The 19,789-nt window shown below is 44.2% G+C and overlaps 1 protein-coding gene and 1 non-coding gene across 8 annotated transcripts in view; one reads left to right on the forward strand and one right to left on the reverse strand.

Moving 5' to 3' along the window:
* Window positions 1–19,789, forward strand: part of GRAMD2B (GRAM domain containing 2B) — a 122,851-nt gene that overhangs the window by 95,656 nt on the left and 7,406 nt on the right. For 3 of the 7 annotated variants that reach the window (XM_027605246.1, XM_027605245.2, XM_027605248.2), the window contains exons 2-11: window positions 2,238–2,357; window positions 5,296–5,407; window positions 7,971–8,037; window positions 8,975–9,078; window positions 12,705–12,800; window positions 14,697–14,768; window positions 14,866–14,946; window positions 17,599–17,710; window positions 18,258–18,380; window positions 19,105–19,192. In XM_027605246.1, coding sequence (XP_027461047.1) covers window positions 2,238–2,357; window positions 5,296–5,407; window positions 7,971–8,037; window positions 8,975–9,078; window positions 12,705–12,800; window positions 14,697–14,768; window positions 14,866–14,946; window positions 17,599–17,710; window positions 18,258–18,380; window positions 19,105–19,192 — 975 coding nt within the window. Of the gene's footprint in view, window positions 1–1,905; window positions 2,166–2,237; window positions 2,358–3,173; window positions 3,217–5,295; window positions 5,408–7,970; window positions 8,038–8,974; window positions 9,079–12,704; window positions 12,801–14,696; window positions 14,769–14,865; window positions 14,947–17,598; window positions 17,711–18,257; window positions 18,381–19,104; window positions 19,193–19,789 lie in introns of those variants that run through there. The other 4 variants (XM_035727638.1, XM_027605247.2, XM_027605251.2 and 1 more) reach the window with 3 other exon arrangements.
* Window positions 11,351–11,454, reverse strand: LOC113930043. Its single transcript, XR_003522421.1, has one exon. It is a non-coding gene; the product is annotated as a U6 spliceosomal RNA (small nuclear RNA).

Consider the following 19,789-nt stretch of genomic DNA (forward strand, 5'->3'; position numbering starts at 1 on the left):
TTAAGTCGACAAAACTCTAAAACTGAATGGGCCCCTACATGAATTTCACTTCCTCTGGGAGACACTGCAGAATGAGTCGCACATCAGTCAACACGTATAAGTGACCACTAGGAGCATCAAATGCTGAGCTGAGCGCCGTGGAAAAACACAGACGTTCCCTGTTTGTAAGGAATTTAGTCTAGGAGGTGGATAAATAAGACATTTGCCCAGAGCTAGGGGTACCTTAGATCTGCCAGGCCATGTAGCAATAGGCCTGCTACCTCCAAACAGAGGGGCAGCTTTTGGTGAGTGCCTCTTGGGGGTAGGATCCTTTCTCAGTACGCAGAGGTGCTGTACAGGATAGCAGCGGCTCTGGCTCATGCATAAAATTCAGTAAATACATAAATAAATGCCGAGTGGATTATTGAGGGTCCACATACACTTATTCTCCCTACTTAAAGAGGGCCTCACAAGTGGATTACCGTCTGATGCTTTTGAAGAACTCGAATAATGTGTGTGTCTTAGGGAGGGTGGGTGGGCAGAGGTGTGCTCTACAGCCCCTTAACCGTTCTATGAATTCAACTTGATGCTAAAATTAAATAGAACCCTCTATTTCAAACCAAAGCAGTGTTTTCCTGTTAATATCGCAAAGACTTCCATGTGCCTTTTGTCACATCACACAATTCAATTATGGACTGAGCTCTTCGAACGTACCTAAGTGCTTTTGAGTACTTTGAGAATTGAAGAAGTGGAAGGTGGGGGAATGCTGACGTACTTAGGAATGCTAACTACAATGTAAGGGCATCCACTGTCTGTAGGGATTGTTAACTGGCTACCTTGTCAGATACACTTGGTCTTGATTTTGACACTACTGCAGTCTTACTGGAATGGGCTGGAACTGGAACACACTGTGAAAAGTGATAAAACTCTAAGTCTAAGCAAGCAACCACAAAGCTTCAACTAACCACTCACATTTCCTGCCCGTGCGGTCACATGCAGGTGAAGACACCAAATGGTGGTAAATTAGGATTCAAAGTAGCCAAACTGTCATTGCAATGCTATCTTAATATGTCTTCCTTTATGTTCAGCCTCCCTGGAGCTCTCACATTCCCAGAAATGTGTCTTGTGAATTCTGTGCTTTGCAGGCTGGCACGGAAGGTCTGGCCCATGTAAAACACCACATATTCTCCCTTCCCACGTTCCTCACCCTCCTCTTTCTTTCCCAAATTGGAATTCGTGTCCCTGGTCCCCAAGATTGAGGGAGCTCAACTCCTGCATCCACCCCACCGGTTACCTCCATTTGTTAGTGGTGCCGTGTGCAAACCCTCCTAACTTGCTTTCCCCTCTAATCCTGCTTTCACCAAAGTCAGCCCTAGTTTTCTAAAAGCCTGTTGTTGATGATTAGATACCAGCACTCACCTAGACCCTGTGGTCAGTATAAAAATCACTAAGATCCTCACGCCGCCGTGGAGCCCTCTCGCACTGAAGAGCTAATGAGGGGGCTAGATGGAAGGACAAGTGGTTGGGGGCGGGAGGTGGGTGGATGGCAGGGCAAAGGGAAGGTGTGAGAAGGGGTGTGTACCCAGAGGCCTCCTCGATGGACAGACCTAAGCTTGACAGATGCCGGTTCTGTGAACTTGGGCAAGGTGGATGATATCTGAGAGCCTCAAATTCCAGATCTCTGAAGAGGGGGTTGTTATAATTCCTACCCAGCCTGGGTGGCTGTGTAGATTAGAGACTGCAGACGGCTTAGAGAAGTGCTTGGTTAAAATACCAACAACCCAAAGTGGGAGCTATATATAACTACAACAGTGGGTGGTAAATGACACAAGAGAAATGCAAACAAAGGGGTGGGGGCTCGAAGCAGGAAGGCTCACGCCTGGCAGAAGGCCACGCGTGAGCGTGTGCGCCGAGCACGTGTGTACACAGGCCCTCCCAGCCTCCGGGTGATCTGTCGCCCCAGCACGCAGCTAGCAGGGCAGAGCTGAGCAGTGCGCACACCTGGGAGCCACCCAGTTCCCACAAAGTCGGACATTTAGCTGCCACAGCAGGCATGACCTGGAGCTCATGCCCTTGAGGGGCCAGCCGAGAGGCGGCAGAATGGAGATCTGGAAAGGGCACGGCCGTCCAGGTTGACTTCAGCCTGCTATGGGGATTGAACATCATTCCCTTCTCCAGAAAGCAAGGTGTTTTCATCGTTTTTCCTTCCACCCCCTTCCCTGGATGTCTAAGGCCAAGCGTTCTTCTCTCTTCTCCAGCTCAGAGGCTGAGAATGGTGTGGAGGAGAAAAAGAAGATCTGCAAGTCGCCAGCAATCCAGTCCCCAAGTCCGTCCAGCGAGGCCGAGTCCCCAGACCAGAAGAGAATCCTTTCCTTGCGGTGAGTCCTGGCGGTGACACTTTGTTCTTTGGGGCCTTTGGGGACAAGGGGTTGCTGGGAGGAGCCCGTGTTTCTAGGTTGGTGGTGGTGGTGAAGAGTCAGGATCTACTGTAGGCAAATAAACCCCTGGCCAAGAAGTGGGGTGCCTGTCTTTGAAGCTGAAGCTTGCCTTCCTGCCTCGTCTCTTGCTGGCAGCATCCTTCCTCCTCCCTGCCCCAGCCTACGGCAGAACATCTGCCCCTTTCTTCAGGGACAGCTCTTGCTACCTAAAGCCAGGACAGCCCCCTGTCTGGCACAGACCTCGGAAGCACCTGCAAAGGTGGCCAGGGAGCCCATGAGACCTGCCCAGGTGGGAGTGCCCGTTCCACCTGTGCAAGTGCTCACCTGCTGCCTTGCCTTCCTGGCAGCCACCTGCCTGGGATCCTGGGCCAGGCTGTGCCTGTCTTGGGGGACTGCTGCTTCCTGGGGGCCGGTGCTGGGAGCCAGTAGCAGTCTGGTCATGAGCCTGAGCGGAGCCACGCTCCCTGGCACTCTCAGAGCCTCCACTTACATGCTTGCTTTCCCATGCAAGGAAGAAGTAGGAACTTCACGTTGCCTTTTTTTTTTTTTTTTTTTGCCCTGAAAAGAGAATGGCTATACCCATGGTCAGTTATGGGGCAGTGTGGCCGGGGGTCTGTACTGAGCGGTGGAGGGATTGCTCTCCTTTCTTCTCCCTGATCCTGGAACTGTCAGAACTGCACCTTTCGGGGTGTCCTGGCTTCTGCTGAAGGGTAATTAAGTAACTCCTGCCTTTCCCTTTCCTTCCTGGCTACCCAGCCCATTCCTTCTCTCCAAATCCTTACTTCATTCAAGACCAAGCGTAAGTCTCATCTCTCTCTCCCCCAGATTTTTCTTTTCTGTTGCTTCCAGTTCTCTCATCTTCGGTTCTGCATGGCTGGTTTGACACAGCTCACGTTCAACCCTCTTTTCTCTAGTTTCCTGTCCGCGCATCTCGCCGCACTCACCGCACGAGTCTCTGGGCAAAGGCACAAAGCATGTGGTTTCTTGAATCTTGCACCATTACTGGCTGGCTCCTGCGGGAGCCTGGAAAGGGTGCCTTAACTCCGCCTCCCCCAGGCTTGGGTTGGGAATGATGCACCCAGCACCCACCGTGAGAGCATGCTTGTTAACCGGCACAGGCGGGGCCTCAGTGTAGTCGCAGAGAGCCCCACGCTGGCTTTACTGTTCTGCTCTGGCTGGCTGGAAACTCCTGATTTTTTAATAAGAGGCCCGGCATTTTCATTTTGCACTGGGCTTTCCGTCCAGCTCATAGTCACCTGTGACAAACGAGAGTACCACAGCTCAGGAGGCACAAAGACGCGGCACTATGTAAATCAGCACCCCGTTCACAGAGCTCTGCAGACAAGCCCATTCTGCTGTGGCTATTGAATCCATCAAGGGCACAGCTGCCCTCCTTTTTGCATTTGCTGACGGTCCTTCGAGAGCTCGTTGCCTTGGCAATTCCATTAACGTTTACAAACGTGAATCAGTAGAGGTGATTGAATCAGATCAGTGGATAGTAGAAATAGCAGGTAATTTGACATTTGTAAAAATAGTTTTATTTTTGAGTTCAGTGTTTACTCGTAATTTCAAAGGAAAAAAAGTGATTCCTAGAATTCAAGAGGAACTTATATCTGTGAATAGGGTCACTGGTCTGTAGCTAAATCCAAATCTTCACCTGTGGTTAGAGTAACATGGACCCAAACTGTTGGGGCTGGCAGGGGCCCGGAACATCAGATAGCCCGTCTTTTCACAGCTGGAGAGACCCAGAATCTAAAATCTGGCTTCAGTCATTTCTGTCTCTGAGTCATACCCTCATACCACCTGAATTACTCAAGATTCTTACATCTGCTTTGAACCAAATAGTAGTTTTAACTGAGCCTCTTTGTAAGGAATCATATTGTGGAATCATGGATTTCATGTGTCATTTTTCCCAATAATAATATAGAAAAAAAACCCTACATAATTGTGTCCTAAAACTTGGTCCTAGGTAGACCTCTAAAAAATCACACATATATAGACCTCTAAAAATCACACATGCATTCCACTCTGAAATGATTGTGTGTGTCTGTGGGGCTGAAGACATGTGTAAATTCACATATGTACTCAAACAGAGAGCCAGGACCGGCATCATCTCAGAAACACATGCTGGAGCCCTGCCCTTACCAGAAAAAAGGAAGACTTCACTTGCAGACACATTCGTCATTTTTATCCTGATTTCACTTCTGTTTTCCCTACTCTGGGATGTTTTGTCTCTTTTCCTCATACCCACCTCCTGCTCATCTTCTGAGTCCCAGTGTATTAAACCCAAATTGTACTATTGATCTGATGGACTTAGTGCCTCTTTAGTTCCTCCTAAAACCCACGGTATGTATTATTTGGTGCTAATCTTGTACTGCCCTTTTAAAACAGTTGTTTGGTGAATTCACAGGCTCCTTAAGGAAAAAGACTGTCTTGTGTGCCTCATGGCCTTTCATACAATGCCCTCCTCAATTAACACATGTTAAATATTAATAGAATTCTGAAACAAAAATATTCTTTGATTGAACTGTAGCTGTAGTTTTGTTTAATAATTTGCCTATACTACTCCTCTTTTATTGCTTAGAATACTTTTGAGATGGTTTAATGATCTCCACAATTCAGTTGATATTTCTCCCTTCTACAAGTCCACATTTCTCTGCAGTTTGAGATTGTAGGCTGCTGAAACCATCCCGGTCTCCTACGCACTGTACTGCGTAAATGCTCCTAGAGTATTATGAGTGATCACTGAGGTGGAGAAAAGAAAACCCAATGTCAGGTTTTCTCGTGAGATGGTATAACAATCAAGATTTATTACGATACAATTAATGAGTAGTGTACAAAATTCATCTTATCAATTCCCTGGATTCTCTTTCCTCAGGTCAAAATCCAGTTTTGATGGTGCCTCTTTAGCAAGCGATAAGAATGACTGTAAAACAGAAAGCAAAAATGAATCTAAGATGGACAGGAAAAAGTATTCGTCTTCCAGCCAGGTAACTTGGGAAGGCGGTGTGCGTCATGTCAAGGCAGGGGCACTAAACCCAAATGTGCATCTTCTTGCTGGCCAGGACTCACATGGCCAGAGATGGCAGAGAATCTGGAAGAAAGAACAGGATGCAGTTCCTTCGGTTGATTTTTAATCAATATTGTTATTTCACCACTGACCTTTCAGTATATTCTGCGTGGTGGTGAGTTCCATGCCATAACCCCTAACTCTGACAAGCGCCCGGAGAGCAGGGACCCACACAGTCATGTGCTGGTCTAATAATTAACCAAGACCAGGAGAGCTGTGATGGCCTTGCATTAAAATTAGAGTCTGATACGACACCCGTCTGAATAGAAGGCTACCCAGCTGCACACGGAGGGGGGAGACCTGTGAACAGGGTCATGATTCTCATCCAGGAGTAGTTTAGTTCTGCTCTAAAACACACCCAGATGGGTGTCAAAGCCCCGTTCTGTGTCTTAGAGTGTGGCATACTTACTGGGGTCAATGGATTGAGGTGGTTATTGACACCTCACCCCTAAATACTTGAATACATGTTTCCCCTAAGAACTAGAACAAAAACAACAACAAAAACCCACTGGGACACACAAGAAATATAACTAAATAGTAAATATACCAAAATATTATTAATGTAAAATCCATTTTGGATTTCCATAATTGTCCCAGTAGTGGATGCCTTTATAAATGTTTTTTGCTCCCCTATCTCTAGAATCCAGTCAGGAGGCATGTATTACATTTATCTGTCGCTTTTAATATAGATCATTCCCACCACCCCCCCCTTTTTTTTTGCGTTTTACGTTCACATTTTTGAAGACTCCATGTTCTAGGTTTTTTATATTATGGATTTTTTTTTTCTTTTGGGCCCAGGTTTTTTGTTGTTGTTGTTTTAAGATTATTTATTTATTTATTTGTCAGATTGAGAGAGAGAATATAAGCGAGGGAGGGGCAGACGCAGAGGGAGAAGCAGGCTTCCTGCTGAGCAAGGAGCCTCATGTGGGACTCGATCCCAGGACCCTGGGATCATGACCTGAGCCAAAGGCAGATGCTCAACTGACTGAACCAGCCAGGCGTCTCTGGCCCACGTTATTTTTAAATCAAGTTATGCAGCTGATTCTCACTGTAGCCATTAAAAACAAAACAAAACAAAAAACAAATCTCAGGAAAGCGCCCCTGGAATACCTAGCTTTAATCCAGGTAACGTTTTAGATGCAAACTGTACTTTTAGGAAGCAGCATAAGGTGACCTACTTTACATGAGGTGTTTATAAAATAGGTGACTTGTGGGGATCACCTTTCATCTGCAGACCTCTCTAAACTCTTCCTTGGAGCAATACTAGGGCCGGTCCTGCCATTGAGACCACTCCCAGTTTGGATAATAAAACATGAAGGGCCTGCTTGTACTCTCTCTGTTCTGCTCACAAGACCTTTTTTTTTTTTTTTTTTTTTTAATCAAAAGCATCCTGTCAGGCAGAGGTCCAGTGGAAGGAGGACCAGTTCTACCTCTTAGCTGTGTGGCGCCAGTTCAGTGACTCAGTTTCCCTGAGGCACACTGTCCAGACCCATGGAATGGGAACATCAGCTCCCCAGGTTATTTTGGGGATGGTGTTTGTGAAGGCAGGTTACCAGATGGAAATTGCTGGCTGTCCATTGTTGTTGTTACAGCTGTGTAAACACATGCCTTCTACCGCCCTAGAGAGTTATCTCCCCCTGACACTGGCTAAGGAAATGCCCTTACAACAAAAGTAGTGGGAGTGACAATACCAGGTGGTAGGTCTTTCGGATGAATTGTCCCATTTAAGCCTTATGGCAGCCCTCTGAGGCAGGGAGTGTATTTGCCCTCAGGCACAGAAGAAGAATCTGAGGCTCAGCAAGGCTCCCTCACTTGGCCACAATCACACACCCAGGGAGAGGTGTAGCCAAGACTTGAACTCAGGTTGATCTGACCCTTTAACCACTGCCCTCCTCTGAGAGTCCTTGTATCTGTAGTGCCCTGGGATCTCCTGCCTTCTTTGGTGAGATCCCTTGGAGCTTCATGTCATTTTTTATTAGGGACACCCTGTCGAGCCTCCTGGGCAGAACAGTGACCACCAGCTGCAGCAAGGTCACAGATGTCTGTCCAACCTGCAAGTCACTAATCTTGTTGGAAAATGAAACCTTTGTGCTGTGCCCACTTTGAAGGCTTATGTTGAAGACTGTAAGATCAGACAGAAGGAATTCCTAAAGAGACTGTATCAAGGGAGGGGAAATTTGTTAGGTAATTTATTTATTCTAAAATTTATTTATTAGAGAGAGAGAGAGAGAGAGAGAGCGGGGCAGGGGCAGAGGCAGAGGGAGAGAGAATCCACAAGCAGACTCCCCGATGAATGCGGAGCCCGCCATGGGGCTCGAACCCAGGACCCTGAGATCATGACCTGAGCGGAAATCAAGAGTTGGACTCTTAACGGGCCGAGCCACCCAGGCGCCCCTTGTTATGTAATTTAAATTGAAGTTCAGATTTACGACGTTTCACCAAGAAATGCGAGCAGTAACGCCTGTGTTGTGTTCTCACCGTAGTACAAGGCGAATATGCACTTCCACAAGTTGTTCCTTGATGTCCCAACTGAGGAACCACTGAGGCAAAGTAAGTCCCGGCCTGTCTGACTTACTTGACAAGATGCTAATTGGTTTGGGGGAAGAAAGCGGGCTCCGTCTGGGGCCTGAAGCACCCAGGCGAACAGGTCTTTTGAAAGTTACTATGTAACGGGTGTGCCAGCTTCATTCAGCTGTCACCCAGCTCCTTGAAGGAGAGTAGAAGGGGAAACCGAATCCCTCCCCATGACAGGGAACCCTCCAAGGTGATTCCGGAATGATCTCCTCACCTTCTGTACTGACTGCTGCAATGCACTGTGTGTGGGTTGTCCTGAGATTTGGGATAACAAGACTGGAGGAAGAGGGGCTGCTGAAAGAAGGCTGAAAGGAAACACAGATCCTAGTGCACAGACGTGTGTCCAACCCTATACGATGCAGGGTGCTGTGATCACCCCCAGACATCCTGCCCGGCACGCCAGTGAAGACCTCCTTGGCTCCTCTTAGGTTCATTAGGACCAGGGTTCCGCTGTGGCCTCTCAGTGTACCCATGTTAAGCAGGAGGCTGGATTCCTGCCATGATGCCCAAACATGTGGGTCACATGCTCTTCCCACACTGAGACCATCAATTTCAAAAGGAGTCATTAGTGACAGTCCCAGGGAAGGAGGGGCAGGAGTGCCACCACTAGCTCCAGGTGACACACCTTCCTCAACAGAGGAGATTTTGAAACTCCATTCTGGAACTCTCGTTTACAGTGATAGACTTGCCTGGCCATTTTGACTTTCATACTAAGGCATGTAAAGACTTTGAATTAAAAAACAAACTCTCATCCCCATAGCTTTATGCCACGAAAGATGGCTGACGAACAGGTGAAAGATCTTTTGAGTATGAGTGTACTATCTCTGCCAATCCTGGGGAACCAACATAGTTACATAATTTCTATTTCATATGGAAATTCTAAGTGCTCTTATACCTGTGTCTGTTTTCCCAGGTTTTACCTGTGCCCTACAGAAAGAGATATTATACCAGGGGAAGCTCTTTGTATCAGAAAACTGGATTTGTTTCCATTCCAAAGTCTTTGGAAAAGACACTAAGGTTGGTATAATTTTTAAAAAGCTATGCACTTTATTATATGTTGTGAATATCAATTGTTTTAAGCGTAGCAATGTTGATAAAAGTTTACTCTTATTAGACCTTTATATCTTTATTTCCTTTATCATGGTTCCAAATATTACAGGTTCTAAATGCCTCTAAATGACACTAACTTCCCTTTTTTCCTAAAGACCACTCTCTGTTTATTTCCTTATGTAGATAGATCTCTCCCACAGCCCTGCACTAAATCCGTTCTACCCAGATGGCACCAGAGAACTCTTCAAAGTTGTCCATTTGGAGAGCGTGCCATGATTTGTTTCAAAGACATATATTAAACCCAAGACCATTTTTTTAAATAAATATTGATTTTTACACCGTGTTCCTATCAGTTACATCAGACATGTAGAAAACCAGGCTTAAAAATAAGCCACTTACTGGAGCTCACTTTGTACCATCAGCAGCACCAGACAGGCAGGAATTGGAACACTTAAGGCCTGGTCTGAAAGACTCACACATCCACATTCCCCAGGGGACAATGACTGAAAGTTCTCATTCATGAAACAGATTTGGGGGAACACAGGCCCAAGATACCTGAGCTGTTCAGGAGGATAGCCCAGAGGAACTGGCAGTTTTCCCAAGCCACTGCCTTCCAAAGCAAGGACCCTGGGACTGTGTCATAAGAAGGAAGAAGATAATTCCATTCCACTGACATTCTTTCCCTTTGTCCTCCAATGTCACACCACAGTTCATTCAGGCCACCAGAACAAGGAGTCCGAGAAGGTCCTTCTTAGGTTCGCGTGACCTAAGAGTTCTTAATCCTTCTGATTCCTGATTATGAATAAGCAGCTTTTATATTCATGAAGTCGTTGACTGAAAACTTTTTATTTTGAGTGGTAGTTATGTTTTAAATATTCTCCCTAAAGCCCCTGGCAATCTTTTAGATAATGACTATGTAACAAATACAATGGAAATTCTTGATTTTGTTGGTGTTGGGTCAGACGACTAGCACACTGTTCTTTAGGTCAGACATGTTATTTTAATGTTGTTTTGTAATTATGTAGAGTTGTGTTTAGACAAACATATTTTGATAAATAGTATCACCCGAATCAGTATAATGCAAAGCAATGTTAAGCAGTATTCCACTGTATTTCTAGATTTCTCAATTACAAGAACTTGTTCATGGACTAGGAAAGGGGTTGGGTAGAAGGGATCTCCAGTTCAATGTGATAAGATAATTCTCAGGAATTTAGAGCCAACGCCTCTGACCAAAGCAGCAGGGTTGGAGATATTAGTGAATGAAGAATGAGTCTTTGTTAAGGGATGGGGGAATTCTAAAACTCAGTAAGTATACTTTGAAGCCAATATGATTCTAGCAATGGTTTTAAAATCCAACATCTACCTAAGAGAGAACTGACCAGACAGAAAAAGGGAAAAGGAGTGGCATTAACACACTGGTTTTCTAAAGACCTAACATGGCGGGTCTTGGTAGACCTTACTTTTTTCCCCCCAAAGTTATCCCAGTGTATAACTTCTGAGTTACCGCCTACACTTCAACATTTGGGGCAGTAGAGTTCTTTGGCAATTTTAGGAAATGTCTTATTAAGATCAGCCCCTCATTCCTCCCTGGTCTTCCCATCTGGAACTTGGAGGGGCAGTCATTTTACCGTGGATGTGTGTGACTCTGTTTTCCAGGATCAAAGTGATATGATCCTTTTCTCTTTGAAACTAGACTGGCTTGGGGGGATATAACAAAACTATTGGAACATCTATTCTTCCTGTTATCTGGTACATGCTTGTAATACATTGTATGAAAAAGAACCCACATTTTGGATTGGATTGGTTCAGATTCCATTGTTGTAACCTATTATTTTTATGAACTTGGACGAGCACCTACCTCTCTGAACACGTCCTAATTTCTCAGAATATGTACTTCATAAGACTGTCCTAATTAAATGACATTCTCATTTGTTGTAATTCTCTATCGTTTGAACCAGAAAATAAAGTTAGAGTTCATTTCATCCATCCTCTTATGAGACGAATGAGGAAATAAATGACTTTTTTTTTTTTGTTTTAATATGGAACACTTCACGGGCCCCTGGGTGGCTCAGTCATTAAGCGTCTGCATTCAGCTCAGGTCATGATCCTAGGGTCCTGGGATCAAGCCCCACATCGGGCTCCCTGCTCCGCGGGAAGGCTGCTTCTCCATCTCCCACTCCCCCTGCTTGTGTTCCCTCTCTCGCTGTGTCTCTGTCAAATAAAATCTTTAAAAAAAAGTATATATATGGAACACTTCATGAACTTGCACTCATCCTTGGCAGGGCCCTGCTAATCTTCTCTCTATCATTCTAATTTTAGTATATGTCCTGCCAAAGTAAGCACAATACATCACTTTCTTCATGAGTGCTAGGTATTTTCCATATATTACCTCACTTAATCCACAGAAAATCCTGGGAAGCAGGGCAGATTATCTCCATTTTACAAATCAGGAACCAGGCTTAGAAAGGGTAGCTTGTAAGGTCGAGTAGATCGCGTAGAGTGGACCGTGGAAAGTAAAACAGCCACTTGTTTTATCAGCAAAACGGGTTTATTCAGGAATAGAGAAATCACAATTTGAGCCATGCAAGCCATGGCAAACCGTAGGCAAACCATAGGCAAGTCGAGATCGAAGGAGAGAAATGTTAAATTACAGAGAAAAGAAGGAAGTTGGGAGCAGTTGGTTTAGACAAAAGTCCATTGGAGAGAAGTGAGTGTTCAGGCCTTCTCATTGACTGAGCTTGTTGCTGGGCAAGGAGAAATCCTTCCTTCCTCCTGCTGGGGTGGGTAGTCAAGTGGGCTTATTCCTGTTGGGGTCTGCAACTGAGGAGCAGAGGTGGTGCCTGAGAGCGCCCCCTCCTGGCCTCCAGGCTGCATTTTAATTAATTTTTTTAGATGAAGAGGTTTTTTTGTTTTGTTTTTTAAGATCTTATTTTTATTTGACAGAGACACAGCGAGAGCAGGAACACAAGCAGGGGGAGTGGGAGAGGGAGAAGCAGGCTTCCTGCCGGGCAGGGAGCCCAATGCGGGTCTCGATCCCAGGACCCTGAGACCATGACCTGAGCCGAAGGCAGACGCTTAACGACTGAGCCACCCAGGCGCCCCTCCAGGCTGTATTTTAAATGAGGTTTCCTTTATTCAGTGTCATGAAAGTAACATAGCTGAGAATTGAGGTCCCAGACTGTCCAGTAGTGTGGTTCCACTATGCCGTGCTTGTCAAGGTTTTCCCTGCCCGCACGTGCCTAAGGGTAGAGGAGAGCCGGGAGTGCGGAGATCGGCCCTAAGTGGATGACCACAAGCACACAATTTCTTTAGAGCCCTGGGCCTATCTTTAAGATGACTGTGCATTTTGCATTCACTCCCTTATCTCAAGACAAAGGTTTCTTGCCCAGCCCTTGAGTAGAATTAATGATGCAGATTTACCCTCTGGCTTTGTAAACGTTGAGGAGACTCGCTTTTCATCCTGCAGGCTGGAGAGCTCCCTGGTGGTTTTGATTTCTTTGTTAAACTTTAAAAAATTTTTTTTTACCTTCAACATAAAGATTTGAAGTCGTGTTCAGTGAAGCCTGAACCAGTTTTAACTGATTCTGTTTCAGATCTCTATTCCGGCGTTCTCAGTCACCCTAATAAAGAAAACCAAAACTGCCCTCCTGGTGCCAAATGCCCTGATTATAGCGACAGTCACAGACCGGGTGAGTAGGCCTTGGAGCGAGGCACCTTCGCTTTGTCCTGTTTGTATATTGTTTCCCCTCACAAGGTGCTTTATTCTAATATAATTGTTGACAGTTTTGATTTTCCTGCTGACTTAATTCTACTTGCTTGGCCAAGGTCTAAAACATAAAATTCTTTCCCAACTTCCCTTTCCCTAATATCTCTTAGAAGAGGCTAAGCTGATATATTGAGTTTCTTTAATATTTAAAACAGCCACAGCCACCACATGGTTGAGGGGGTGAGGTAGGCTGAGACTGAAGAGTCTCTGGGGCGGGGTGGCCACCCTCCCCAGAACCTTACTTGGTCCCTCTCCAGAGCCGCCCCAGATACGTCAACCCGGTGCTTGCCATGCATGGTCAGCTTCAGGACCAGTTCCCCCTTTGCTTCCATGTTGCTTCAAGTACTGTTCTGTATAGAAATTCTAGAGCTACTCCTGACTTGGGCTGCCCCACACACTTGCAATGAGAAATATTTGCATTGAGAGTGCTGTTCATTTCAGTTTGGCCAGAAAGCGGGAGTGGAACAGTTCACCTACTCATTTCTCACTTGAAATTATTTTTTTAAGATTTTACCTACTATTTCAATGAAAGCAAAAAAGCTGCATTCCATTTCTAACCCTACTGGGTAACTTGAAGAAGGAAGGTGGGTGGAGAAAAGACAAAAGAGCCTAATCTGATGAGGTGGGAAATAGGTTAATATTTTGAAAAAAAAAGTTTTAATATTAATGGCTAACAAGCATTAAGTACTTCTCGTCAGGCATATGCTAAATGCTTTCCTTCTGTTTTTATATTGATTCCACACTGCTACCTAGGAGGGGTAGGTGTTAAAACTGGAGCCAAGGATCGCTTGAGTGTGAGACTTGATTTGGGCTCACGTCACGATCTCAGGGTCGTGGGATTGAGCCCCGCATTGGGCTCCACAGTCAGCGCGGAGTCGGCTTGAGATTCTCTCTCTCCCTCTGCCCCCCCATCCGCATACTCTGTGTAAATAAATAAATAAAATCTTCAAAAGAAAAGAAAAAGTGAAGCCAAGAGTGGTAGCAGTCTGCCCAGTACCCTCTTGTAAGCAGCAGAGCCAGACCTAGCAACTAGGTCTAACGGCAGAATCCACAGTGTTAACTCCTTTGGAATACGTGCTTGCTGGGAAAGCCTATCAAGTGCTCTTGTCGATGAGTGAAAGGATAATCACAAACTTCTGGAAAGGGGCTCTGAAAAGATTCTGTGGCCCAAACAGACGGAGGAAGACTGAGTTTTAGTATTTTCTTAACATACTGTTCTTGGTAAAATCGTTTTCCCTTATGTCCTGTGTCTGCAAATTCTTTGTCTCATCTGATTTCACGTCTTTCCCATCGCGTATGTATACGCATCCACTAGAAAATCTCTGTATTTGTACAAGGGAGAATCTGGAAGTGGCTTGAAAAAGAACAAGCCTGTGAGAGCCTCTGGGAAATTGTTAATGGAAATCTAGGTCAGAACAGAGAGGACCCTTGGGAATTATTAAATACCTTAAACAAGCTTTAAAGAGGATCTAGCAAATATCACTAGCCTTTTTTTTTTTATCATCATCATTATTATTTTTAAGCCTGCCTGCGCATGTTTGGGGCATCCGTGTCAGCGTATTAGAGCCTTCATGTTGCTCTCTGTTGCTTTATTACTTAAATGAGGTGTGATGGTTTTGTTGCTGTTGTGGGGGAAGAGGTTTGGTTTATTACAGAAATGGAATAAAAAAAATGTGTGGGTGAATGAGACTGTAGACCAAAGAACAGTCTCCATCATTTAAAAAGGAAAAAAATTATACACAGATAAATTTTTTGCACTCTGAACCCTCACACCTTTCCAGGCAGTATCTGTTAATAATGACTCTGTCTTGTTTTTCAGTACATATTTGTCTCCCTACTCTCCAGAGATTCTACTTACAAGCTACTAAAATCTGTGTGTGGACACTTAGAAGTGAGTACAACATTCCTGAGCCTCGGTTGCTGTCTCTCTTTTCTATTTCCTCTGGTTTCCTAGTTGATCTGGTTTTTCATTTTTTCATTAATTTCAGAACACGAGCGTCGGGAACAGTCCCAACCCATCTTCTCTTGAAAACAGTTTCCGGGCAGACCGTCCTTCATCTCTGCCTCTGGTGAGTTGCCTATGTAACTATCTAAATCCCACCAAAAGGGCATGTGTCCCACAATCACACTTCTCCTTACACCAGGATCAGGGGATGGAAGAAGTGTAGACCTTAATATCTGAGGTAAAATGTGAAGACACAGGACATTTCTGTGCTGAAGAAAAGGGAGGACATAGGAGGCTATAAACTTTTTTCAAGTAACTAAAGAGCTGTCCTCCGAAAGAAACAGTATAGTGGACTGTCTGGGCGAGTGAGTGGTCAGTGGAGGTGTTTGTAAAATCTTGCTGTCTTTGCTTGTCAGTGTTGTTTTAGAGGGATTCACCAGTCTCTTAGGGTAGGGGCATGGTTCATCCCCACAAATCGTTGATTGTCTTCTTTGTTCCAGGCACTGTGCTAGTGTATGCTGTAAAGACACCAAGAAAAATCAAAACTAGTTCTTGCCTTTGAAGACTTTACAGCTTAGTAGAAAAGATGAGGAACATCCAGAAATAATTGTAAAAGAACTCTGTAGTGACCAAGTGAAAGAGTTTTTTTTTTTCCCCTTTCGATTTCATTGACTACATAGTAAATCTCCAGTGGAAAGTAATTCCCCCCATTTGTACAAGATTTATACCTATGATGGTATAATGTTGGCCCAAGAGAGTCCTTGCCATATTTATTCAAGTGCTTATTCCCAAAATGATTAGTTAAATGTTGGAATACCTTGAGTGCAATGGTATGAGCCCATGGTTTTCACATCTCCAAATCTTTCTTTTTGAGAGCTGTCAAATAGTACAGGGATTGAAAACTTGTACACATAAAAAGTTGTCCAAGAATGTTCATAGCTGGGACGCCTGGGTGGCTTAGTCGGGTAAGCATCTGCCTTCAGCTCAGTTCGTGATCTCGTGATCCCAGGATCAAGTCCCACGTTGGGCTCCCTGCTCTAACAGGGAGTCTGCTTCTCCCTCTCCCTCCCCGAGTCCTCTCTTTCTCGCTCTATCTCAGATGAATGGATAAAATCTTCAAAAAAAGAATGTTCACAGCTGCACTGTTCGTAATAGCCTAAAAATAGAAACAATTCTAACATTCATCATCTGCTGAATGGATCAATAAAATGTAGTATGTCCATACAGTAGAATATAAAGGAAGGAGTACTGACACATACAACATGGAAGAACCTTGAAAACACGATGCTAAGCAAAAGAAGGCAGACACAAAAGGCCACATATGGTATGATTCCATTTATACGAAATGTCCCAAACAGACAAACTGATAGGAAAAGTAGATTAGTGGTTGCTGAGGGATGGGGGAAGGAGAAATTAGGAGTGGCTGCTACTAGGTAAAGGGTTTCACTTTGGGGGTGGTGGAAATGTTCTGAAATAAGCTGCTTGATGTTGTGATTATTCTAAAAACCACTAAATTATATGCTTTGAATGACGACTTTTATATTACATAAATTTTTATCTCAACTAAAAAAAAAAACACCTGGTTGGGGGGGGAAGGAGTGGGAAGTAGTACAAAATAAAAGCCAACACATATGATTTGTAATCCAACAAACTTGGTTTCAAATCTGGGTTCCACCCAGCTGAGTTATGCCATCAGACAAGCTCTTTGACTGCTCTGACTCAGTTTCTTCATCCAGCAAAATGCCAACCTCATGATGCGGGGGTGAAGATTAAGTGCAGTCATCTGTCGAACGAGCTCTGCATACTGCCTGATACATGATAGGCATTCAGTCAATAATTATTAAATCGAAGAGACTTGAATTCTTCAGCTTTCTATCCCCTATATATTCTTGCATGAAATTGAAATGAATTATTGAAATGATCCCAAGAGAGCTAGTACAAGACACCTGTTCTTAAGACACCGGTTCTTAAGCATTTGGGGGATATAAAGTAAAACATCCCTGCTTTTTCCCTACTGCTCACCCCTCTGTCCTCCCTCTATAATTCAAAAGTGATAGCACAGACTCTCTTTTGATTTGGTTGAGGGGGGAAGAAAAGCTAAAAATTTGCTTTCAGTGTCTAATTTGTTAAAGCCATTTTTTCTTTCATCTCCAATACCTTTTTTTTTAAAGATTTTATTTATTTATTTATTTGAGAGAGAGAATGAGAGAGAGAGAGAGAGCATGAGACGGGGGAGGGTCAGAGGGAGAAGCAGACTCCCCGCTGAGCAGGGAGCCTGATGCGGGACTCGATCCCGAGACTCCAGGATCATGACCTGAGCTGAAGGCAGTTGCTTAACCAACTGAGCCAGCCCAATACCTTTTTTTTAAACTATGATTTAAAGGATACCTTCACATTTAGAACATGGATTTAGAAAACCGTGCGTCTCTTTTTTTCTCGTATACATCTGCGTCATTCACTTTTTCTCATGACAGAGTGCTAATGAGAGTTTTCCAGTTTGACTCTGGAAACTTTTCAGTCATCAGCAGTTCTTTCTCTAGACATTTGTTGTTTCAAACAAGTTGGCCACTGCTGACAGGATTTTAACTGCCCAGAAAAATCTGTTTCGGTCATCAGATGCTCTGATCTGTTGGGGAAATCCCAGCGGTATGGAATAATCCTCCCTTCTCTTTCAGTATTTTATAGGTGAGGCCTAAGTGAAAGGGCTGGGGGTTACAGAGGCCTGTCTGTTCACTGAGGGGAATTGGACTCTGTACACTTCCTTGTTTCCCTTCAGGATTTCAACGATGAATTCTCAGATCTGGATGGAGTGGTTCGACAAAGAAGGCAAGACATGGAAGGATACAGCAGCTCTGGGTCTCAGACTCCTGAATCCGAGAACTCGCGAGGTCTGAGAAATTTCTGTATGTTAACCAAAATGTAATGCTCCACCAAATATCCTCATCTCCCCCCTTTAAAACAAAAACACCACCAACAAAAACCACCTTGTCAAGTAATTAAGAAGGGACCAATTAGCAATTAATTAACAATTGAGAAGGGACTCTGGAGAAAGGGTAGTTCGAAAGTTTTAGGGAAAGGAAGTGTCTCCATGGTAAAAATCCATTTCTTTATACACATTTAATAAATGTCTCTTAAATCGACACAATAGTAGAGTGGTTGAAAAACACAAAATGTCTTTTTTACCTCTTCTTTCAGTCATATTATTCACTGTTCTAGCTGAATGGTCCCCATGAGTCAGTGGGCTAAGGACAGACTGTCATATAATTTTCTGACTTCCTTACGCATTGAATTTCAATACCTAACCAACATGTGAGAAGATCCATTTATATTCTCAGCCATTATGCATGTTGTGAGATTGATTTGCTCCGTTGGTTGATGCTGTGTTTTTAAATGCATTGGGAAGAAAACTTAGCCAGCCCCATTTTGGCTTGACAGATTTCCATGTGACAGAATCCCAGACAGTTCTGAATGTCTCCAAGGGAGAAACAAAACCAACTCGGGCAGATGCCCATGTGAATAGAGTGCCTGAAGGAAAAGCCAAGAATCTCCCTGTACATGGTAAGGAACAGAATGTCTTGGGTAAAGGGGGTGGTGGCGGTCATCTGCTTGTAACTTTTAAAGGGCCCTCAGATGTCAGGGGCATCTGGGTGGCTCAGTTGGTTAAGCATCCCACTCTTGGTTCTGGCTCAGGTCATGATCTCAGGGTCCTGGGATCAATCCCTGCATCACGCTCCCTGCTCTGTGAGGAGTCTACTCCCTCTCCCTCTGCCCCTCCCTCTACTAGTGTACTCTCTCTCTCACTAAAGAAATGAAATCTTCAATAAAAAATAAAAGGCCCTCATTATTTCACTTTATGACTGCCTTTCATATCCCCTCCCTTCTTGCTGTAGGTCTTCGTTCTGTGCATATTAATTCATGTACTCATTCACCAAACGGTATCCAGTTCTGTGCTTTATTGTGAGGGATACAAAGGTGAATAGCCTTCCTGGAGGTCCCTTCATTATTTTTAGTATTTTGAGAATGTTATTCAAAAATTGGTGATAAAACTCAAATTATTAAATTACTGCTTATTTAGTAAGTATTCTAATAGCTGTTTACCAATTATACTGATATGAGAGCAAGGATAGACACTGGGAAGGCTTCAGTCAATGTTTTCTTCAGTGTCTGTTATCCGGGAATTACCTCTTTCAAGTACCTCTTCCCCATAGGGACTTTGCTGGATGAAGGAGGTGTGCTGTAGTTTTAAAACTGTCTTGTTTTTTTGTTTCTTTCCCCACAACAGGTCAGTCAGAAACCATTGGAGTCTTACACAAGGTCAGGTCTCAGACATGTACGACTCTCCACCATATTCTTATATTTTACGCAATCATGTAAGTAGATAAATTTACTATGAGTGACTTAAAATCATTCATTTCTCTAAAAGAATAATCTCACAGTTCCAAGAGTCATTGTAAATCTCAGTTGTCTCATGTGACATCTTTCCTTTTACAATTTTTATCTCCTATTCCAGCATTTTGTTTTCCTTAGGCTTAGGTCACACTTTCCTATTCATCTCCTTATTTAAATAAATAGAGGGAGGAGGGAAGACCAAATTGGGTCAATTCCAGCAGAGGACTACATTCTGAGTGGATACTATTTGTAAGAACCTTGTTCTGTGGATGATGAAGCATCTTTAGCCTTACTATTTATTTTCTCATCTATCCCATGTTCTCCGGATGGAGACCAAAACAACGTCAAAATGCCATCATCCCTTTAACTGTGAACACTCAGGCATAGACTTTAAGACATTTCCCCTCAGCTTCCAGCCTTTAACCAGTTGTTTTTCTGAAAATAGGCTGGTCCGGTTCTAGGCTGTTCCTTACTACCAAGGAGGATGTGCCCACTTTTGTTTGCAGATAAAGAAGGGAGCTTGTGAAGACTGGGCACTCAGTGGCCAGACCCTCGTAGGAAGGGCCACGGCACCACGG

Source organism: Zalophus californianus, chromosome 5 (genome assembly GCF_009762305.2).
Source record: "Zalophus californianus isolate mZalCal1 chromosome 5, mZalCal1.pri.v2, whole genome shotgun sequence".
Classification (NCBI taxonomy): domain Eukaryota; kingdom Metazoa; phylum Chordata; class Mammalia; order Carnivora; family Otariidae; genus Zalophus; species Zalophus californianus.